Source organism: Grampus griseus (assembly GCF_964374135.1).
Source record: "Grampus griseus genome assembly, chromosome: 4".
Taxonomy (NCBI): Eukaryota; Metazoa; Chordata; class Mammalia; order Artiodactyla; family Delphinidae; genus Grampus; species Grampus griseus.
In genome coordinates, this window is record NC_138997.1 from 140,600,073 (window position 1) to 140,622,247 (window position 22,175).

Consider the following 22,175-nt stretch of genomic DNA (forward strand, 5'->3'; position numbering starts at 1 on the left):
ACATCTCATTGGCCTGTCCTGGGTGCTGAGTGGCCGTGGGAAGTGACCTCTGCATCAGACTCTCCGTTTGTCTTGGGCAAAGTCAATGTGCTGCCTCAGGTTACTGTCCATGACAGGGTCAGCTTGGCGGATGGAGTTTAATAGTCAGACCGGCTGGAATGTACGTTATAACAAGTGTAATCAGCTCCCCACACCCATGACGCCCCGGGTTTTCTTGCTCTGGAGATGGCTGAGGTAGCTAGAAGGTTCTAGAGGGAGCTGACATACAGAACATGGCAGGAGATGACAGTCCAGTTGATACCTGGAACCGGAAAATCTGGGAAACCCTGGACCACATCACATCATCCGCTGAGAAACCTGCGCTTCACCTCCTGGGTGCCAGGCCCTGTGCTGGGCTGGCGGGGGTCAGCGCCGTCCCCAGCTCCCCTGGAGGATGCAGCCCAGTCCCTGCCCCCCCAGGGTGTGTCTTCGTCCCGTTCTTCTCGGGCCTTGTTGAATGCTCCGTCATGGGCAGCCACGGTCCCCCTGTGCTCCATGCACTCCCCGAACCCCTGGAGCATTTTGGTCAAGGGAGGGGCCCGCGGCTGAGAGCAGAGCCTTCCCAAGGATGTACTGTGAAGGGGGCACGAAGGGGAGCAGGAACAAGGGAGAAGGACCCTGGTGTGAATCCGGGTCTGCGCCCTCGGTGGACTTGTTCTGATCACTAACACACATGCACACGCGCACACACATACACACACCTACGCGCATACACACACCTACGCGCACGGATGTGAAAGTCTTCTCTAAACTACTCTAAATGGAAGAATGCCCAGCAAACCCTGGGCCCTGCAAGGCAGAGGCCGGGGCTCCATCGGCCTCCCAGGAGCAGGTGGGCTCTCGGGGAGGACTGTGTCCTCTGAGCCCCAGATCCTGGAGGCCACATGGCTGCCTGGGGCTCGGGAACCACACAGGCCCCACGAGAAGGGCTTGGGGGCTCCGTTCCAGACGCCAGCCTCAGCCGTTCTTTTCCAGGGCTGTCTCTGGAGTGGACGCTGACCCAGACCTGGTCCACGTGGAGGCCCAGGAGCTCGGAGGAGGTAAGCCGGGAGGGTACAGGAGCCAGGCGCCCCCACGTCTGCTCGCCCCGTGGCCGGCTCGGCTGCCCTCGTCCTTCGTGGCTGGCCCTGCACGGCTGACCTTGCTGTGTTACGATGTGGCATAATTTTAAATGTGCTTGTTTTCCAAGCGGGGATAAACTGAAGTCAAGGAGCTCCACTCCACTGGCAAAGTCTATTGAGAGGACAACTTGCTCTGGCCCCTGAGCATTGAGTGTTTCCCCATCTCTCAGCGCCCACCCTGCCCCCCACCAAGCTTGCTGAGTGCTGAGGTGGGGCAGGGCCTCCAATGGCTCCCCCCGCTCCAGTGGGGCAAGGAGCTTCGTGGCCGATGAGCCCAGGGGCCGTGCATGCTGTGAGAAAGGTCCTCTGTGCTCCTGGAGGAGTGGCACTGACGTCAGAACCATGGAATGTTCTAGAACATCAGAGCAGAGAGGACCTGTAGATTGTGCCTTCATTCAACAAACACTGACTGAGTCCCCTGTGGACCAGGCCCAGGGCTGACCCTGCTGGGGATGCAGCAGGGTCCCCAGCAGGGTCAAGAACAAGACGCAGCCCTGCCCCTTGCCTGGTGGGACGTCCTGGTTTCTCTCGGAGTGGAGACCCGGGCAGGGTCACACTTAACCGACAGTGGGAGCTGACAAGTGCAAACAGCTGCCCCCTGGCTGGGCCATACCATGTGGAGCGTAGGTTCAGTGGTGCCGGGCACCGGGGTCCTGGCTGGCGACAGAGGCGCTGGCGTCAGCTCCCTGCCCGCCACGTGCCAGCCACATGAGCCTGGCAGTGACCCTGCACCTCGGCCTCCTTGTCTGTGAAATGGGCCCCATACGTGGTGCTCAGCCTGGGGACGTCGTGTGTCAACGCGTGGTGGGTCCCTTTACCACGTCCAAAGCCCTCGACCCTTCCCCGGACCAGCCCCTGGGCCAGCCCCCGTCCTGCGGGGACGTCACTGTCACTTCAGCGTCACTGACCAGGAGCAGAAAGCTCACGGAGGCTCCAGGCTTTGCCCCAAATCACAGGGTCACGGGCCGGTACGGACCACAGCCCCACCATCCTCCACACACAAATCCCAAAGCGTCCAGGCCACACTCACGGTGACCTGATCCCCAGCAGGGCTCAACTCAGCAGAGGCGGGTGATGTCTCGTGATCCCACCTCCAGCGAGGAGGAACGCCAGGCCTCCATCCTCAACAAGGGGCGTCGTTTTCACCCAGCGATGATTCCGCGCAGCCCACCTTCCCCAGGGGAGGAGGGACCCTGAGCCTAGCAGCTGTGACGTGCACGTGAAGGGCCCCCAGGACGGAGCAGCGTCCCTCCCCCGTCTCCCCTACCTCCAGCCACCCCAGCCCGGGAGCCCTGTTAGAACCCAGTCCAGCCAAGCTAGGTGGTACAGCATCCGGGCCTTTAGGACCCACCCCGCTCACTGGCCCCACCTGCCCTCCGGCCAGCCTGAGGTACGGGCCATGCCCCAAGGTCACCTTACACCTGTCCTCGCCCCTGCGGGAAGGCTGCTCCCCATCTGGCCACCTTGAACGTCTTTCTTGGGCTTCCCACCACCTCCTCTGGGCTCCACAGCTCCCGGACTGCCCTGTCACAGCTCCGCACACTCCCCTGGGCCTGGAGCTCCTTGGGGACAGGGCGGGGCCTGATCGATTCACCTCTGTGTCCCCAGTAGAGCCACCAAATGAATAAGCACGTGGCCAGGTGCCAGTCGCCCTGAGCAGATGCTGGGCCCCTGCGCTAACGTGGCAGGACCCTGCCGCCACAATCCGTGCCGTGGACACGAGGACGCTCACTGCCTGTCACACCACGTTGTCACTGTCGGTCCGTCTGCCTCTCCCCAGAGCTGCAGCTGGTGCCGGTTCATGAGAGCCAAGCGTCCCCCTCCCTTCTCAGGCCCGTGGTCAGAAACTTCATCTCGGCAGCTTGAGAATGCCCCCCCCACCGGGGTGGGGCGGTGGTTTACACCAGAGAAATTGGCAAGCTCTGGGAATCGGCATTTCTCCCACTGCACAAACCTTCAGCCCCGTGAAAGGGGGTCTTTGTTTGTCTCGCTGGCAGTAGAGCTGGAACAGGGAGGGATGAGTGAACAAATGAATGAATGCATGCATGCATGCATGAATGAGTGGGCAAGTGAGTAAATGAATGAATGAACGGGTGAGTGAGCAGATGGTCCACTTTGAGTCTGGCCTGGGCTCAACTCCACGGCGTGCCCAGCCAGGCCATCCCACGACAGGAAATTCAGTGTTGACCACAGGGACTGACCAGGCCATTCAGAGGGGAGATGGAAGTGGTGCAGGAGGGGCCGTGGCACAGCGGTGGCTGACTGCGGTCCCCTAGACGCTCACCTGCTCTTTTGACCTGGGCATTAATACCCACGTTACTGTGGAGGAGCTGAGACCCAGGGGACCCTGCTGGTGAGTTAGGGCAGGTCCTCTGGCCCCCAGCCCCACCCCCGGCACTCTCCATGCTGCCCGGCCACCCAAGGCTGTGGGCAGGATGTGCCCCGAAAGCGCTGACGTCTCTGAGCACCCTGGCTGGGCTCCATTTGGTCCCCGTGGTTAAATGCCACTCCTGCCCAAAAGCGGTAGAGACGAGCTCCCCCAGGGCACAGGCTCCAGGCCTCTGCGCAAGTCCACTGGGGCCCCCAACCCGGGAAACAGGGCTTGACGTAAGAGCAGCGGCTGCCTGGCAAAACAGGGGTTCAACTTGCTTGATCGTAGATATTTCTAAAGGGATGAAAGTGCTTGTCTAAAGTTAGGGGGGAAAGAACCCCTGAGTCCTACCCACACCCACCCGTTTAAGTTGGAGAGACTCCAGGAGGGTGGGAGGGGTCCCGAGTCGTGATGGGTGCCACGGCCCTGCACTGTTCCTTCCCTGGGTGACCACATGCACCCAGCTTGCCCAGGGAAGGCTGGTGGGTGGGAGATGTGTGTGTGTGGGGGTCTCCTGCCCACCATCTCTCCAGACTGCTCCGAGGTCCCTCTCCCAGACAGAGGATACAGGTGGCCACGGATGTACAGGTGCCGTGCCTACCCCTAAGCCAGGGGCAGAGGGCGTGTGGGACAGAATGTTGACCAAGTCCTGCACTCACACGGCAGTGCTCCCCTGCACGGCTTTAGCCTGGGGTCAGCAAACGCTTCCCGTCAAGGCCAGCTAGTAAACGGTTTAGCCTGGCTGGCCGTGTGGTCTCTGCTGCCAGTGACTGCCGTTGTATGGTGAAGGTGCCGTGGGTGACGCGTAGACCAGCAGGCACTGCTGTGCTCCAGTGAAACTTCCTCCGGGAAGAGCTGGAGGCAGTCCGGGTGGCCCTGAGGTAGACGCGTCTCCTAACCTGGAAGATGGGACCATCGTTGCATGGTCCTGAGTATTAGAACTCCTCGCAGTAGAGCGCCTGGCACAGAGCTGCCCCCGCTCAGCAGCAGGTGCAATCACAGGGCACACCGTTGAACATTCAGACCCACAAACAAAACCGGCGGCAGTGGTATCGGAACGCGGACCGAGCCAAAAAGGTTCAGCACTTAATCACGTCTGAGGCTGTGTCTGACTCCTTCAGCTGGAGTCTGAGTCTTTGAGATTTCATGCAGCGCGTGGCTGGCTCTTATCTCCTGCAGGTTTTCGGTACGTCACCTGCCAGGTCCACAATTGCTCCGAGAAGACGCTGACAGTGCCGTTCGCGGGCCCCATTGACCACAGTTCTCTGACCGTGCAGGACAATTACATCTTCGTTAAGGTGAGCTTCCTGCTGGGGCTCTTGGAAATCGGCAATAGGTGATGTGGAGTATAAGCCACTTGGGGGAAAATGGAATCACTCAAACAGGAAGCAATAAAATGGCTATGTTACTTTCAAGGGCTACTTAATTCAGTTTCCGCTGCCCCTGTGATGGTGGTGGAAGGCACCCCCCAAACCCCATAAGGCCAAAACACAGGGATGCCACCTGCTCCTCCCTTCTGCCCACCAGGAACTTCCCACAGCCCAGGGTCCCCAAGCCCAAACCCGTTTTGTTCCATCTGGTTCCGGCGACTTTGAAATGATATTCAAGATGTTGTCTCTGCTCATTTCTCTTGGCCACCAGGCATCAGCTATCCACAGCCCAGGGACCAAGCCCTGCTGCCTGTACACACAGGTACTCAGATCACAGTTGGGACCACCATGTGGTCTGATGGTTCAGACACTCCGGGAAGCAGCTGGTCATACCACTTCTTGATTACTTCCACCAACGAGGAGCTCACTCCTTCCAAAACAGCCTACCCCTTTCCTGGATAGCTCAAATCTTTGGAAATGTCATTCCAGTACTGAGACGAAGTGTTTCCTCTACTCTCATCCAGTGACCCCTGCTCTGCCCTCTAGGACCCCATGAGACAAATCCAAAGGCTCCTATGAAGATGGCCCCTTAGGGGCAGCCGCTGGTGTTCTCTCCCCTGAAGGCTCCCCCATCTCAGGGACCTTTCATCACCCCAGGTGCCCTTCTCCACACGCAGAGTGTACCAGGACCTCCTGAGGATTTGGGGGCTGGAACTGGCAGGGTGTGTCACGGCCCCCATTAGAGCAGGCCAGGCAAGAGGCTTCTGCCACCACCGGACCTGATTCCCAGCCCCGCCCCCATTCTCCTTCACCCTCTGCTGATGCCCAGCCCCACGGCTTCCCATCCCTTCTGTGTGTTTGCACCCACTGTTCCCTGGGCGTGGACCACTTGTGCCCCCTTCTCCACCTCCTCCCCCAACACTGTCGTGCACCACCTCCTCCAGGAAGCCTTCCCTGACTTCCACCCTACTTCAGGCCCACAGGTTGCCTCTTCGGAGCGCCCCCAGCTCTGTGCATTCCTCCATCACAGCCAGGCCACACTGTCATCCTTTACTGTTTACCGTAGACCCTGCAGTCCGGTGCGGGTGGGGGCTCCGGGTCTGTCCTCAGCACCGCTGTCTTCCCAGCACCTCCCATTGTGTTTCTGCAAATATCTACCAAGGGTTGGAACAATGACAGCATTGGCTTCTTTGACAACCGTATCTCACGTTGAGTGTTTTCTAAATGTTGTGATTGTCTGGTCTGCCAGCGCCCCAAGCCTGAGACCCCAGGGGCACAGCTGTGGCTGGACAGGTTGGGCTGGTCCTTGTGCAGCAGTAGGCACCATGCACCACGGGGCCCCAGGATGGGGTGCGGGGCTCAGTTAGAGGTGCTGGGAAGGCCTGGCCGAGGGTGGGCCATGGGAGGGGGCTCGGGGAGGATGGAAGATGCCGGATCGGGTGCTGTCAGGAAGCGGGGCCACGCTGTAACTGGGCTGCTCAGTGACCTGGTCTGGAAGGAGGGGGCTCAGGAGGCTGAGCCGTGATGGTGAAGGAGCCGCCCCCGTGCACTCAGCCTGGACGGCGTGCGGTCATCGCTGGCTGGTCTGTGTTCAGATGTGATAACGGCTGGCTCTCAGCTTTGTCACAGAGGCCTGGTCTGCCGCTGGTGACACTGTCTGTGTCCGACGGGGGAAGGCGCAGCCCGCAGTGCATGCCCGGCCGGGGCCAGAGGTCAGGGGCCACTGTGCCCTGTCCAGCTCCTGGCCCACTCCCTCTCCCATCACCCATTTGCCCCCTTGTTCCTCGTCTTCCCTTCTCACCCCCTCCTCCTTGCTGCTGCCCCAAAGAAGCACATGCTGCTCTTTTCCTGGGTCTTCTATTATATCCCATGAGAGACAAGTTACTCCATCTCTGGGCCTCACTTTTCTCATCTTTAAAATGGAAATGATCACAGGTCGTGGAGTTGTTGGTTTTGATACCGATTAGCTGTTTGGGACAGTGCTGGCCACATGACTGTCTCAGGAGTGTTGCCTCTCGTTTTGTTTCTCTTGCCTCGTGGTCTGGTGGTCATCTTTTGTGGCTTGAGCTTACCTTTGGCCTGTCTCTTCCTCCACTCAGTGGCTCACCAAGTACTCTCCCTAAGAGGAGTTCTGGGGAACAGAATTTTCTTCACCTTGTCTGTAACTCAGACGTAGGGAAGCCAGGTGCTGAGAGAGCATGGGGAAGGAGGTTAGTTCTAACTGAGGGAGGTGGAGGAAGACTTCCCAGAGGTGGGGCATTTGGTGTGGGGCTCTGAAGGATGAATAGGAGTCTTCCCATTTCAGGCAGAGCATGTATAAGCAAAGTAAAAGGGCATTTTCACCAGGATTTGGCTCAACAAGAAACCTAGTCCCGGGCTTCCCTGGTAGCGCAGTGGTTGAGAATCCGCCTGCCGATGCAGGGGACACGGGTTCGTGCCCCGGTCCGGGAAGATCCCATATGCCGCGGAGCGGCTGGGTCCGTGAGCCATGGCCGCTGAGCCTGCGCGTCCGGAGCCTGTGCTCCGCAACGGGAGAGGACACAACGGTGAGAGGCCCGTGTACTGCAAAAAACTTGTTCCCTAAAAAACTTGTTTTTCCCTTCCTGTTAGGCAACCTCAACAAACCAGACCAAATACTACATCTCTTATCGTCGCCATGAGTTTGTCCCGATGAAGCTGCCAAAGTACGCGTTGCCAAAGGTACGAGTGGGTTCCCCGTTCCGCCGGGCCCTGGGCCGGGTGCTGAGCCTGCCCTGCCTCGTGGGCTGCAGGGCTTTTGCACCTTTGCTTGCTGGTGGCCAGGTCAGGATGGGTAAGAGCAAGCTACTGCCCCTCCCCCTCCAGCTACTGCCCCTGCCCCTGCACTGCATCCTCACACGTGCCCAGCTTCATTCTGTCTTAGAGCCTCTGCAATGTTCTTCCCTCTGCCTGGTCGTTCTTTTCCCCAGACTCCTGAACATGTGATGTTTCAGACAAATATCTCTTCCCACTGACCCTCCAGGCTGGTCCAGGCCTCGGTTTCCTGCTCACACTCCACCCTTCTCCTTCCTGACACTCAGGGTGCTGGGAACCCCCTGTTTCCGTCCTGCTTTCAACTAGAGTTTCCAGGGCTGGGGGGCCGTTTCTGTTTTATTCACCTCTGCATTCCAGCTGCCTAGCATTGTGCCTGGTAGATAGTAGGTGTTCAATTAATGCTACTTCCTTCCCCTTGCCTGGCCGACAAAGAAGGGGGACGTGGAGGCTGTCCAGACCCTGCCCCTGCCCTGCCTCAGGGTGAACTCCACAGCCCCCTCCCTACGATATTTTATTCCAACTTTACAAAGGAGGTGGTTGATGTTCAGAAAGGCTGAATATCCCGTCTGAGGTCACACAGCTTGTAAGAAACCAAAGCAGGTTTCAAACCGAGGTCCGAGGCCCAGGCGAGTCTGAGACCAGCCTTCTGCCACATCTCCCTCCAGAGGACGGTCTCCATCCCATGCACATAATTCAGAAGCGCAGACTGAAGCACCCCTTCTCCCCCACATACTTATCGAGCATGAAATGTAAGCTAGGAACAGACGCTGCAGCTGTGAGTCAGACACCCCGGTTTCCTGCCCTGGCTGGGTTTTCGGAGGAAACAGGCAGAAAGTCAAGCAGACAGACAAATGTGTCAAATAATTGCAAGCTGTGATTTGTACTGAGAAGGAAATGAGAGGCCGAGGCAGACAGTGATGGAGGGTGGGGGAAGCTTCCCTAAAGGGGATGTCTCATCTGAAGCCCAGCGGCTGGGGGAAAGCTGTTCAGGTGTAGGACAGTGCAGGTGCAAAGGCCCTGGGGCAGGAGAGACCTGTCTGGAGGGTGGAGAGGAGGTGAATGCGCTGGCCCCTGCAGGCCCGGGGGCTGTGGCTTGCTGCAAAGGACTTGGATTCAGGAGCTGCTGCTGGGGACATCACAGACCCCTCCTGAGCCAGAAATGGGGAAAGTTCCTGAGACTTTTAAAACCTTTTAAAAGCATCTCTTTAGAAAGAGAAAAGGAAGAGGGGGAAAAAATGGAAAGGAAAGGAAAGAAAGAAAAGAAGGAATCTTAATAAAGTCCCTCCAGTGTTGGCCGAGTAAATAAATGAAAAGCTAATGGTTTCATTTATGACAAGTGCCTTTGGCATCTCTGGAGGGTGGGGGGCCTTTCAGCTTCTGAGAGGCTCTTCCTCTGCCACTGGGGGCCGCAACATCAGCAGCATCCTTTGTCCTAGTGTTGGGGGTGGTGGGTTGAGTGGACCCCTGGGTCTCTCCCTGCTCCCTTCTGGTACTGGGGCCTGGGCAGATGCTGCCCCTTTCCTGGGATGGGGGAGGCTGGGCCAGCAGCCAGGCCATTTCTGAGGGTCTTCTGAGGAAACTGCAGCCACAAGTCATGACCTCTGTGACCTTGAGCCCTGGCTGCACCTCCCTGGTCCGTGGCTGAGACAGCAGTGAGTGTTTCTTGGTCTTTGGGGGGAGGTTTGCAGGAAGCACCACTGTGAGTCCCGCTGCAAGCCCTTGACAGCACGTGCTACCTGCTAGCTTCCCGTTTCTGCAGAAATCAGGGGTCACTGAAAAGAGTCGTGAGGCTGTGATGTTAGTACTGCTCCCGCATCGTAAGTGATGACAGAAACAGACATGCCCCTCCTGCCATCCAGTTTCAAGGGATGACCAGGAACCCACTTATGTCGGTGGCATTTGCATTGACACTGTGTGTCCTCGCTCGGGGGTCCTGCCCAGGACCCAGTGACAGGCAGCGGAGGACCATGCACAAATCAGGCTGCTCTCAGGCATCACCCACCCCCACCCCGAGCCCTGCAGGGTCCTCAAGACCACATTTGGTCTTTGCTGAGAACCTTGCCCATCCAAGGGAGCTGGCTACTTCCTCTCCACCAAATTCAGGAGAGCAGCCAGACGCCAGTGTCCCCACCAACAAGGAGAGCTAGCTAATTGAATTCCCTAATCAGATTTGGTTGTTATAAGGTGAATTTGTAACTCCTGCCTGTTTCCTACCCCCAAACCAGCCCCATCTTTTTTTTTTTTTTCTTTCATTGCCCAAGTAACATCATGGAAACAATAGAAATCAGAGCAGAGGGGAGCTCACCACAGCCTCCCTCCCTCCCTCCCTCCCGAGCCCTGTTTGGTTTCCCTCCATCCTGGGCCCCAAGCCAAGGCGACACTGCTGTAGCTGTATCATTGCAGACACTCTGTCTACAGCCTGGCTTTCACATGACGATGTCTCAGGAGAATTTTTCCCAAATGATACATGATACCCACCTTAAACGACTGCAAAACTTTCAACTCAGGAGACCGTACCTTGTTCAGCGAAGCCAGACTCCTGTTGTTCAGACATTTGGGTTGTTTCCGTATTTCATAATTATAAACAGTGCTGCCATGAATATATTTGTGCCCACAGGTATTTCTTTTTTTATTTTCTCAAGTCAGTCTAAGAAAAACTTCTGGACAAAGGATATAAATATTTGTGGAGCTTAGTTGCTTTCTAAAAGGGTTCCACCAGCAAAGTTAGAATAGACCAGTTTCAACACAGCTTTGTCAAATTTTGTGTTGTATCAATTCTATTTTCCTTGTACTTAAAAAGGTATAAAAGGTACCATTCTGCTGTTTGAATTCACCTATCTCTGAAACCTATAATGAGTAAACAGCTTTTATTATATTTGTCAGCAGGCTTTGCTTAAATTGTTTACTTGTAGAGATTTAAAAAAAAATTTACTCATGTTCCCTAACAGGAAAAAAAAATAGGCAAAGGCTATAAACAGACAAAAGAGGGGAAAAATCCAAGTAACTATTGATTATATAAAAATATTCATAAGCATAAAGTAAATGCAAATTTACTTTAAAGTAAAAAATAGTCTTTTATCTGTAATATGTTTACATAAAATAAAATAAAACCCATAAAGTGTAAGAATAAAGGAGGAAGTGACATCAGGGAAGAGGGTGGAGTGGAAAGCACAGGGGTCTGTCTTCTCACTTAGACAACAATCCGCTGTCAGAATCTGCTTGATGTAATTGTTTTGGAACGCCGGAGTCTATTCAAAGGCTTGTAGCTTCCAGGGGAAGGCTTGCACCATAAATCAAGGTTAATATCCACAGTTTTAGCTCTTCCCAAGGAAGCAGCTACCCATCTCCTACTCCTGCCCCCCAGCCGCGTGGCCGGCAGCTCTGTACGTATTCCTAGAGCAGGCACACAGCTTGCCGGAGCCAGGGTGGGCATAGGACCTTGTCCTTAAATATTGGACCTTGCCCCTCAATATTGGGAGTCTGTGCTCTGATTGTTGCTTCTGATCATGCATGCAGACACCCAGGCACACAGCTATTATTGCAGCCACCAGCAGCTGAAGCAGCTTCTAAGGGATTTAAAGGGCCATGTTACCAAGCCAAACTTGGGTCCGCTCGCCCAGGTGCAGCAAAGTCAACCCACTGACACCAGGTTGTGGTGAAGGGAAGTGCGGCGTTTATTGCAGGGCACCAAGCAAGGAGTCCGGGCAGCTAGTGCTCAAAATACCCGAACTCCCTGACAGGTTTCAGGCAAGGTGAGGGAGGGGCATCCCAGGGTGTGTGATCAGCTCGTGCGCAATTCTCGTGATTGATGGTGAGGTAACAGGGCAGTGTCATAGGGATTAACATTATTAATCCTTGGGCGCCAGTAGTTCTGGGGCAACGTGCTCACGATCAAGTAGTTAACTCCTCCCATTTGGTGGTGGTATTAGCGTCTGCAAAACAACTCAGAAAATGTGCATCAGATACTATTACCTATGTCCTTTAGAGAGGAGATAAGCAGAGTATATGGAGGAGGGGTCTGTCCTGGGAAGTCCCCACAGGGTCCTGCTCAGTTACAGCCAGAACCTGTTTCCACTGCCACCCCACCTTTATTTTCCTTCCTTTCCTTTTGGGAGCCAACATTTAAGGACTAGGACATTCAAAAGCAACCACACATATGGAGGAATTTAGAAAGTCGCCAAGCATGCCCAGGAAAGAGCTCAGGCTGAGAAAAGACCTGAGGACTCCAGTGTACACCTCAGGCTGATCCCTGGCATGCAGAGAGCCTGCAGCCGTAAAATCTAAATTAAAAACTAAAAAAAACAGCAAACCCCGAGGGAGGGAGAGAATCTGATTTCCAGAGTTACCACATTATTAGATTCCAACATCCAGTTTTCAATAACAAAGAAACCACAAGGCAAAGAAAGAAAGTACAATCCATTCAAAGGGGAAAATACCAGCAGAAGTTGTCTCTGAGAGAGACCAGATGGCAGATCTACTAGACAAAGACTTTAATACAACTGTCTTCAAGATGCTCAGAGAGCTAAAGGAAATGTGGAGGTCAAGAAAACAAAGTACAAACAAATTAGATCTATAGGCGTACCTCACTCTGTTGTGCCTTGCAGATATTGTATTTTCTTCCCCACAAATTGTAAGTTTACGGCAACCCTAGCCCTGCGTGGAGCAAGTCTATTGGTGCCATTTTCCCAACAGCATTTGCTCACTTTGTGTCTTTGTGTCACAGTTGGTAAATCTCACAATATTTCACATTTTTCATGATTACCATATCTGTTATGGTGAGCTCTGATCAGTGATCTTTGAAGTTACTACTATGATTGTTTGGGGCCAACTTAATTGATAAGTGTCATCGTGTGTGTTCTGACTGCTCCTCCAACCTACCATTCCCTCATCCCTCTCCCTCTCCTTGGACCTCCTTATTCCCCGAGATACAGCAACATTGACATTAGGCCAATTAGTACCCTTACAATGGCCTCTAAGTGTCCCAGTGGAAGGAAAAGTCACACTTGTTTCACTTTGTATTAAAACCTAGAAATGATGACGCTTAGTGAGGAAGGCTTGTTGAAAGCCAAGACAGGCCAAAGGCTAGACCTCTTGCACCAAACAGCCAGGTTGTGAATGCAAAGGAAAAGTTCTTGAAAGAAATTAAAAGTGCTACTCCCATGAAAACACAAGTGATAAGAAAGCCTTATCGCTTATATGGAGAAAGTCTGAGTCGTCTGGATAGAAGATCAAATCAGCCACAACATTCCCTTAAACCAAAGCCTAATCAGAGCAAGGCTGTAACTCTCTTCATTCTATGAAGGCTGAGAGAGGTGAGAAACTGCAGAAGAAAGTTTGAAGCCAGCAGGGGTCGGTTCACGAGGTTTAAGGAAAGAAGTGACCTTCATGACATCGAAGTGCGAGGTGAAGCAGCAAGTGCTGGTGCAGAAGCTGCAGAAGGTTATCCAAAGCTCCAGCTAAGATCATTAATGAAGGTGGCTACACTGAACAACAGATTTTCAATGTAGACAACAGCCGCTATTGGAAGAAGATACCATCTAGGACCTTCATAGCTAGAGAGGAGAAGTCAGTGCCTGGCTTCAAAGCTTCAAAGGACAGGCTGACTCTCTTGTTAAGGGCTAATGCAGCTGGTGGCTTTAAGTTGAAGCCAGTACTCATTTACCATGCCCAGAATCTTACAGCTCTTCAGAATTATGCTAAATCTACGCTGCCTGTGTTCTGTAGATGGAACAAAGCCTGAATGACAGCACATCTGTTTACGACATGGTTCATTGAATATTTTAGGCCCACTGTTGAGACCTACTGCTCAGAAAAAGATTCCTTTCAAAATATTACTGCTCATTTGACAATGCACCTGTCCACCCAAGAACTCTAATGGAGACATACAATGAGATTAATGCTGTTTTCATGTCTGCTAACACAATATCCATTCTGCAGCCCATGGATCAAGGGGTAATTTTGACTTTCAAGTCTTCTGATTTAATACATGCATTTCATAAGGCTATAGCTGCTATAGACAGCGATTCCTCTGACGGATTTGAGCAGTCAATTGAAAACCTTCTGGAAAGGATACACCATCCTAAATGCCAGTAAGAATATTTGTGATTCTTGGGAAGAGGTCAAAGTATCAATATCAACAGGAGTTTGGAAGAAGTTGATTCCAACCCTTATGGATGACTTTGAGGGGCTCAAGACTTCATGGAGAATGTCACTGCAGGTGTGGTGGAAAGAGCAAGAGAACTAGAATTGGAAGTGGGGCCTGAAGATGGGACTGAATTGCTGCAACCTCATGAGAAAACTTTAAGGAATGAGGAGGTGCTACTTATGGATGAGCAAAGAAAGTGCTTTCTTGAGATGGAATCTAGTCCTGGTCTAGATGCTGTGAAGATTCCTGAAATGACAACGAAGGATTCAGAATATTACATAAACTTAGCTGGTAAAGCAGTGGCAGGGTTTGAGAGGACTGACTCCAATTTTGAAGGAAGTTCTACTGTGGATAAAATGCTATCAAACAGCACTGCTGCCACAGAGAAAGTGTTCATAAAAGGAAGGGTCAGTGGTTGCAGCAAAGTTAAGTGTTGTCTTCTTTAAAGAAATTCCCACAGGCACCCCAACCTTCAGCACCCACCACCCTGATCAGTGGGCAGCCAGCAACATTGAGGCAAGACCCCCCACCAGCAAAAAGATTATGACTCACTGAAGGCTCAGGTGATGGTTAGCGTTTTTTAGCAATAAAGTACTTTTTAACTAAGGTGTGTACATTTCGTGAGATACAATGCCATCGTACACTTAATCGACTACAGTATAGTGTAAACATCACTTTGATATACACTGAGAAACCCAAAAATCTGTGTGACTCACTTGATTGTGATAGTTGCTTTATTGTGGTGGTCTGGAACGGAAACCACGGTATCGCCAAGGTATGCCTGTACCAAAAAAATAGATAGAACACACAAATGGAGCCAAAAAGAAATTCTGGAGCTGAAAGGAACAATAATTGAAATGGAAACTGCACTAGAGAGATCCCAAAACAGATGTGAGCAGACAGAAGAAAGAGTCAGAGAACCTGAAGATAAGACGACTGAAATTACGAAATCTGAGGAACAGAAAGAAAAAAGATTGAAGAAAAGTGAACACCATCTAAGAGACCTGTGGGCCACCATCAAGTGGACCAATACACACATTCCATAACGCGTGTCCCAGAAGGAGAGGAGAGAGAGAAAGGGGCAGAAAAACTATTTGAAAAAATAGTGGCCCAAAACTTCCTTGAAATTGATGAAAGACATGAGTGCAAATATCTTTAAAAGCTTGGTGAGCTCCAAGTAGTATAAACACTAAGAGTTCCACACCAAGACACATCATAATCAAACTGTAGAAAGACAAAGAAAGAATTTGGTGAAGGTGTTCGTTCATTCGTCTGTTCCCTGGAGTTTATGTAAAAATCTATGGGGATATTTCCCCTATCATGCTTGCTAAAAATGTTTTTAAACTTTCCAAAGTTACTTCTTTAAAATGTTTTCACTACAACTAATGGCATAATGCAAATATATACCATTTCTACCCGCTTACCTCTCCATTCCTCCTTTCCAATCTCACATCTTCATTCCTCAGCGTAACTGTTGTAGGAACTCTTAGAGACATCTCAATATTCGTTTTTCTTCTTCATCTTAGTTTAACAAACCCCAAATTTTAGCTGGTGCATTGCTTCCCAGCTAGGACTATATCTCCCAGCTTCCCTTGCAGCTACATGTGGTTGTTTCTAGAATCTGGTCAGTGAGATTAAGTGGAATTGTCACATCTGGGAGACTTCTCAGAGTTCTCCTTTAAAGGCAAGCCTTTCTCTCCCTCTTTCCTGCCTCCCTCCTGTTGCCTTGCATGTTGACAAGATGGCTGGAGCTCTAGCAATCATCTTGAACCATGAGGACAAGGGCCATATCATGGGACAGTAGAATGGTGACCCAGAAGGAGCCTCTGTCCCTGGTGATTCCAGCTTCCATCCTGGAATGTCTATCTCTGGACCTCTTTTACATTCATGAGAAATGAGTTTCTATCTCATTTGAGTCACTTTTTTCCCCAGTTTCTATTACTTACAATCAAACCTACTTCTACAAACATTGGCAACTCTGGTGTTTCTTTCCACATATTTCTCTAGGCCATATAGCTATACATACATGCAAACACATATACATATGTGTAATTCTTTTAATGTCTTTTGTTTAAAAATGGAGTCAACAAACGTCTCTGCTTCTAACTTTTTACAAAAAGAATAATGTAAAGGCAAATTTAAGAAAAAAATTGCATATTATTTATCACTCTCTAATCAGCAAAGATTTTCAAAAGCCTGTTTCAATGCATGAAGTTAAATGAGCGCCCTCTAGCCCTGCTGGTGGGGAAGGAACGTATACTCTCAGGATGATGATTGAACAACACGTAACAAGAGCTTTAAAAATGTTCCTGCTCTCCGATGCAGCAATTTCCCTTCTTAGATTTATGGTGAGGAAATACAGAGATGCAGAGATCTATGTCTGGGAATGTTTATGACTGTCTTGCACATAACGCTGGAGATGCTAAAAGCTCACCAGTGGGGAAATATTCAATGAAATACGGTACATCCACAAAAGGGAATACCATGCAGTCATAAAAGTGCTGTTTATAAATAATGCTAACGACAGAGGAAAATGCTCCCCATATAATGGGAAAGAGCAAAGCTGCAAACCATACATGAAAAACTATATGAATCCCACTTGGGAAAAAGCCCAGAAGTAAACATTTTTAAATGTTAATGTCAGGTCTCTCTAGGGGTAGCACTACAGGAAGCTTTTGCTCCTCTTACACATTTTCCTTTGTTTCCCGGATTATAGTAAACATTTACCCAGGTGCGGGGGCGGCAAAGTCGGAATTAATACAATAACAGTAAATACTGATTGCTTCTCGTGTGATTAATGCCGGGCACTGCATGAGCTCAGAAACTCCGGCCGATGGAAGGCTTTTCCTGCTGAGGCCGCAGAATGACCAGTATCCCAGTGGACACAGTGCAGCCTGGCCTGGAGCCAAGCATGGAGAAGTAGGAGGGGAGGTGGGAGAGAGAAGCAGAGATGACCTCACTTCCCAGGTTTCACAGGCGTCCCTCAGACGCCCTACCACCCTACTGTCCCATTTCACAGATTGGGACCGCCAGGCCTGTGACCCCTGACTCTGTAACCCCTCCCTGGCTGTGAGCTGCTTGGTCCACCCATGTCTGTGTGTTAGATTTACAGCCACGGACCAACGCCCCGCTCGTGCCGCAGGGTTCTCCCTGGTTGGGAGGTGCATCGCAGGTGTTTCACGGCACTGCCTCCCTTTTCTGCAAAGCCCCTTCTTTTGGCTGCATGGCTCGGGGGGGTGGGTGGGCGCAGGCAGGAGGGGAAGGGGCCTTCACCAGCCTGTGCCCTGCCCAGGCAGCCTCTTCTTCTCAGGATCGAAGGTCTTGCTTGGCTGCACAGAATAGGGACCCCATCTGCTATTAGAGAAAGAGAAACATTTCCTGTCTCTGTGCCCTAACATCAGGTGAGAAATGCAAAAGGAAGTGTACCCCCAAACTGCGCCACCTGCAGTGGGCGGGACGGAGGGTGGTAGCCAGCCCCCTCCCTCCGCCATCCATCTTCAGCTCCTGGATCTTGGCAGCTCTACTGCCAGAGGGGCAATAAAAGTCTCGGAGTGATAGAAGGCAAACAGTAGGGGCTGCAGAAGAGCTCCTTATGGCTTTGAAATGGGCCTGTTCGGATGCCTTTTCACGCGCCTCCCATGCAGTAGTTGGTGCCGGCTGGGAATGAAAAGGAAAACGAGAAACTAGGGTTAGCCCTGGGTTTCTTCTTCTTCCTTTTTATTCATTTTTTTTTTTTAATTCTGAATCGTAAAATCTGGCGCTGACACCCCGGACGGCTGCCCGGCCCACTCAGGAGCTGCCCGACCTTCTGGTCCAGGTGGACCCCAGGCTCGGGGCCTTGGCCTTGGCTGCTCAGGCCAGCCCCCTTCCTGCCTACTGGCCAGGCGCCCGCCCTCGGCTCCCATAGGACCCTGGGCAGCCCAGTGCCCTGGGGGAGGGGGCCTTGTTGGCTGTGTGCCTGGCGGGGGCCAGGGGTGACGGTGGCCTGGCCAGGGGGAGCTGTGGGCAAAGGGCAGCTCCCGTAGCAGGCCGGTGATGCAGTCCTGGGCGTGAGTCTGGAGTGAATTAATCCATCCCTCCCACCAGTGTACGTTCCCAGAGGGCAGAGGCCAGCGGGGCTCCCTGGTGTAGCCCTGGGCCTAGAACAGTGCCTGGCACACAGTAGGCTCTTAATGAATACGTGTTGAATGAATGAACGGACAGATGACGGGCTTGATCCTCGGGATGGGAGGGGGAGGGGCCCGGGAGGAGACACCTCCGCGCCTCCCAGAGGTGATGGTCTGGGCTGCATTCTGACGGTCTGGGGGTGCGTGGAGCAAAGCTCCCCCTCCTCGCTGCAGGGGCAAATGGGAGGAGGTGTCACTGCGCCCCACCCAGTATAGAGGGTGGGAACGTCATCCCCATTTCGGAGGTGAGAAAACGGAGGCCCAGGGAGGTAAAGGGACTTGGCCAAGGTCATAGAGCTGAGAGGGCAGAGCCAGGATGAGAATCTAGGTCAGCCTGACTCCAAGAGGGGTGTGGCCAAGCCCCTCACCCCCGCCAGGCCTGAGGCCTGCCCCGCCCCCCAGGCCTGCTCACCCCTCCCCCCATTCCCCCTCCCCCCCAGGCCAGCTTCCCTCTCCCGCGTGGGCCCCCAGCCCGCCTCTGACCCCGGCTCCTCCGCCGTCCCCAGGATCTGCAGGTCATCAGCACAGACGAGAGCCAGGTGTTCGTGGCCGTGCAGGAGTGGTACCAGACCGACACCTACAACCTCTACCAGTCGGACCCGCGCGGCGTACGCTACTCGCTGGTGCTGGGGGACGTGCGCAGCTCGCGGCAGGCGGAGGAGAGCGTGGTCATCGACATCCTCGAGGTGGGACCCTCAGTGCGGGCTGTGGTGGGCCAGGTGGCACCCCTGTCCCGGCTTCCCCCCCCTCCCCCGGCTTCCCTCCCCTCCCCACCTCCACTGCTCCAACCCGGGGACCTCCCAAAATTCTGTCAAGGGGCAAATATTTTAGGCTTCGCCGGTCAAAAGGGTACTACGCAGGTACTTTTAGAACAGGAGAGAAAACTTGCTCTTTCTGATGAAATTCAAGTAACAGTAATGGAGTACCGTGTGATACAGGTCTGCTAATGAGAAGAATGGAATTTGGGGGGGATAACATTCTGCTGAGTTGGGGTTCAGGTTGTGGTCCCCATCATCGACTCGATCACCATCTGTTATCTGTTCAGGGCTCCTGCCCTGAACGCCACTGCATGAAACAGGCAGGTGACAGAAGCTGGGACCCTCCCCTGTCCATCTCCGGCCTCGCGGCCTCCCCGGCCCCAGCCCTGGTCTCCTTGTCCCTCCCCTCTGTGTATCCCATGTCCGTCTGGCTGTCTCTTGCTCCCTCTGTCTCTCGCTTGGCCCTGCAGCTCCTCTCTCTGAGGTTGGGGGTTGAGGCCTCCCCGCCTACAGTCCTCAGACCTCCCTGTGCCCTCCCTGGGGCCCCACCCCTATCTGTGTCCCATTTAAGCCGCTTGCTCTTGTCACATGACACCGAGGGGCGGATCAGAGGCTCCGAACTGGGGCTTCCGGCTCCCACGCCGGGCTCCCTCCCGCGAGAAAACACCCACGCACCGTCCTGTACTTGGATTCCGTGAATGTCAATCCCTCACCCACGGTGGGCCCAGCCTGGACCTGGCCTTTCACGGTCACCTCCTCTGTTCTTGTCCACACCAGAACCGGGGAGGGGGTCCCTCAGCCGCTTTACAGGTAAGGAACCCGAGGCTCAGACAGGGCAAGCCACCTGCCCAGGTAGACCAGAAGTCAGCAAAAAACCAGAAGTGGCCCAGGTCTGTCGGTCCAAGCTCCATCCATCCTCCTGGCCAGCATTCCCTCGGTAGGTCATTCACCCTTAAATTCCTCCCTCATGCCCTGCCCTCAGGGAGCCCCCAGCCAGTGGGCTTACCTGCAGGGGCCGTGTGTTCTCGTAGTAAACGCCAGTGGCGGTCCTGCCAGGCTCTGCTGTCCCTGCGGAGCTGGGGAGGGTGTCCCGTGGGTGGCGAGCTGAGCCTTGGGCATCAGTGCGTGTCAACCCGGGTGGGAGGCGTCCTCCTGGACAGAGCCAGGGCTGCAGCCTTCCTCCTTGAGTTGTCAACAGCTGAGCAGAACCGAGGGAGTAATGAATGTAATCATTTGTTTACAATGAGAGCCCATTTGTCAGGGTTTACTTCCCGAGCTGGACAGCCTGGGGCTCACTGCTGCTTGCTGAAAGTTACGCACAGGACAGGCGTGTAATCGACACGTAAGGAGGGCACCTCGGGCGGGAACGTCCACGGCCCACTGCGGATACCCGGTACCCCCTGTACCGCACACCAGGCTCCAGGCCCTACCCCCGGGACACAGGGAGGAGCAGACCACCTCTCACAGGGCTCCGGACTCTACAGGAAGACCAGCTCCCACCTGGTGTGTCAGCCTCTAGAAGACACCATGAGGAAGTCAGGGAGTACTTCCTGGAGGAAGGGGTGCAGACCGAATTGAGGCTGAGCAGAAGTTAGCCAGCTGAGGAGCCAGGGAACAGTGATTCACGCCAAAGACCAGGCAGTGAGAGGCCGTGGGGATGGGAGGGAGTTCACAGTGGTCAGATCCAAAGCTGGGCCCCCTCGCAAGTGGCTGTGCTTCTCTGAAATCCACTTAATGGGGATCACAGGTAGTGGTTACAAGCACAACTCCGGAGCCCCACTGCCGGGGTTCAAATCCCAGTTCTGGTGTTTGCTGTGTGACCTTAGGTGCATTACTTAGCCACTCTGTGCTTCAGTGTCCCCATTGTGAAATGAGGACGACAGTAGTGCCTTCCTCAGAGGGTTGCTGTGTGAATTCGGGGCCTCCATTTCCGTTAAACACATACGGCAGCACCTGGTGCCAACTCAGTGCTTGGCAGGCTCTCGACAGTTTTCACTGCAGGTGCCTTTTCTGTGGATTCGAGATAGTGCATGGGAAGGGCCTGGCCTAGAGGTTCTACACATGCCCCAATTCCATTACTGTCATGGTTATCGTTCATCCGATGTCAGATCCAGGAAAAATGTCTTATCCCAGACGTCACGGGCAAATACTGACCCGAGAGGCCTGGGCTTTCAAGGGCCTGTGAGCTCTGACCTCTGCAGGATGAGTCCTGGTTCCAGACAAGGTGGCACCCCTTTTCTGAGGGCCTCTTTGTGTTGGAGCTTGGGTGAGGAAGGGGGTTGAGGGGGCTTCCAGTCTCGTGCCCTGACCCTGAGGAACCCTGGCCACAGCTGGGAGACGGTCACTGTAGTGGGCTGAACGGGGGCCCACGAAAGCTACAGCCACAGCGAATCCCTGGAACCTGTGACCGTGAGTTTATTTGAAAGAAGGATCTTTGCAGCTGTCATTAACTGAAGGATCTTGAGATGAGCTCACGCTGGACCCTAAACCAATGACAAGCGTCCTGGTAAGGATCAGAAGAGGAGACGCAGACACACAGGAAAGGGGGCCGTGTGAAGACGGAGCAGAGAGTGGGGTGATGTGGCCACAGCCCAGGAACACCTGCAACCCCTTGAAGCTGGAAGACACGAGGAAGGATCCGCCCTGAGAGACCAGAGGGAGGGCAGCCCTGCCAACGCCTTGGTTTTGGACCTCTGACCTCCAGACTGTGAGAGAACAAATTTCTGTTGTTTTAAGCCCTCCCCGCCCCCCGCCACCAGTTTGTGACGCTTTTGTCACGGCAGCCCCCAGGAAGTGAGCACAGCCACGACGGGGGCGGTTATGTGACGTGGGCACATCCATGCCGGAAGCCAGTACTCAGCTGATCACACCCTCCCCAGGGAAACGCGGCCTGTTACTACCTCTTCTGGGATGGGAGGGTCCATGTTATTTGCTGCTGAGTGTTTTCACGGAGACCAGTCGGGATATAAAAGAGCGCTTTCCAAATAAAGCAAGCCATCACTGGGCAAATCAGCAACGTGTCTGCCCCTAGGACATGAGGGGAGGCATCTAGACTCAGCACCCAGCAGGCCAGATGCCTGCCCCGTGGTGATGCCTCAGGTGAGCCAGAGACAGAGTGATGTCACCATGAGTGAGAGGAGGGGCTGCGGTCCTCCTGCCCCTGGGGCTGTCCCCCAGAAGGACCATCCCCTAGTCCTCGTCTGTGGAGGTGAGGGCCAGACCCCTGGTTTCCAGCCCAGGGAGAAGCATCCTAGCAGAAGACACAGGCAAAGGGGGATTGAGGTTATAGCAATTGGCAGATGGGAAGATTTTCCAGAATTCTCCATGGGGCCCACTGCAATCTCTAGGGTCCTCACATGTGGAAGGAAGGGCAGAAAAACACACAGAATCGTGGAAGAATGGCCAGGGAGAT

At 53.6% G+C, this 22,175-nt stretch overlaps 1 protein-coding gene across 1 annotated transcript in view; it reads left to right on the forward strand.

The window, feature by feature from the left end:
- The window catches only part of SORCS2 (sortilin related VPS10 domain containing receptor 2), a gene marked incomplete at both ends in the record, with an annotated part of 482,856 nt that overhangs the window by 407,435 nt on the left and 53,246 nt on the right, over window positions 1-22,175 (forward strand). The window contains 4 exons of the mRNA XM_082653831.1: window positions 1,015-1,079; window positions 4,711-4,829; window positions 7,512-7,601; window positions 18,512-18,691. Coding sequence (XP_082509957.1) covers window positions 1,015-1,079; window positions 4,711-4,829; window positions 7,512-7,601; window positions 18,512-18,691 — 454 coding nt within the window. The remainder of the gene's footprint in view (window positions 1-1,014; window positions 1,080-4,710; window positions 4,830-7,511; window positions 7,602-18,511; window positions 18,692-22,175) is intronic.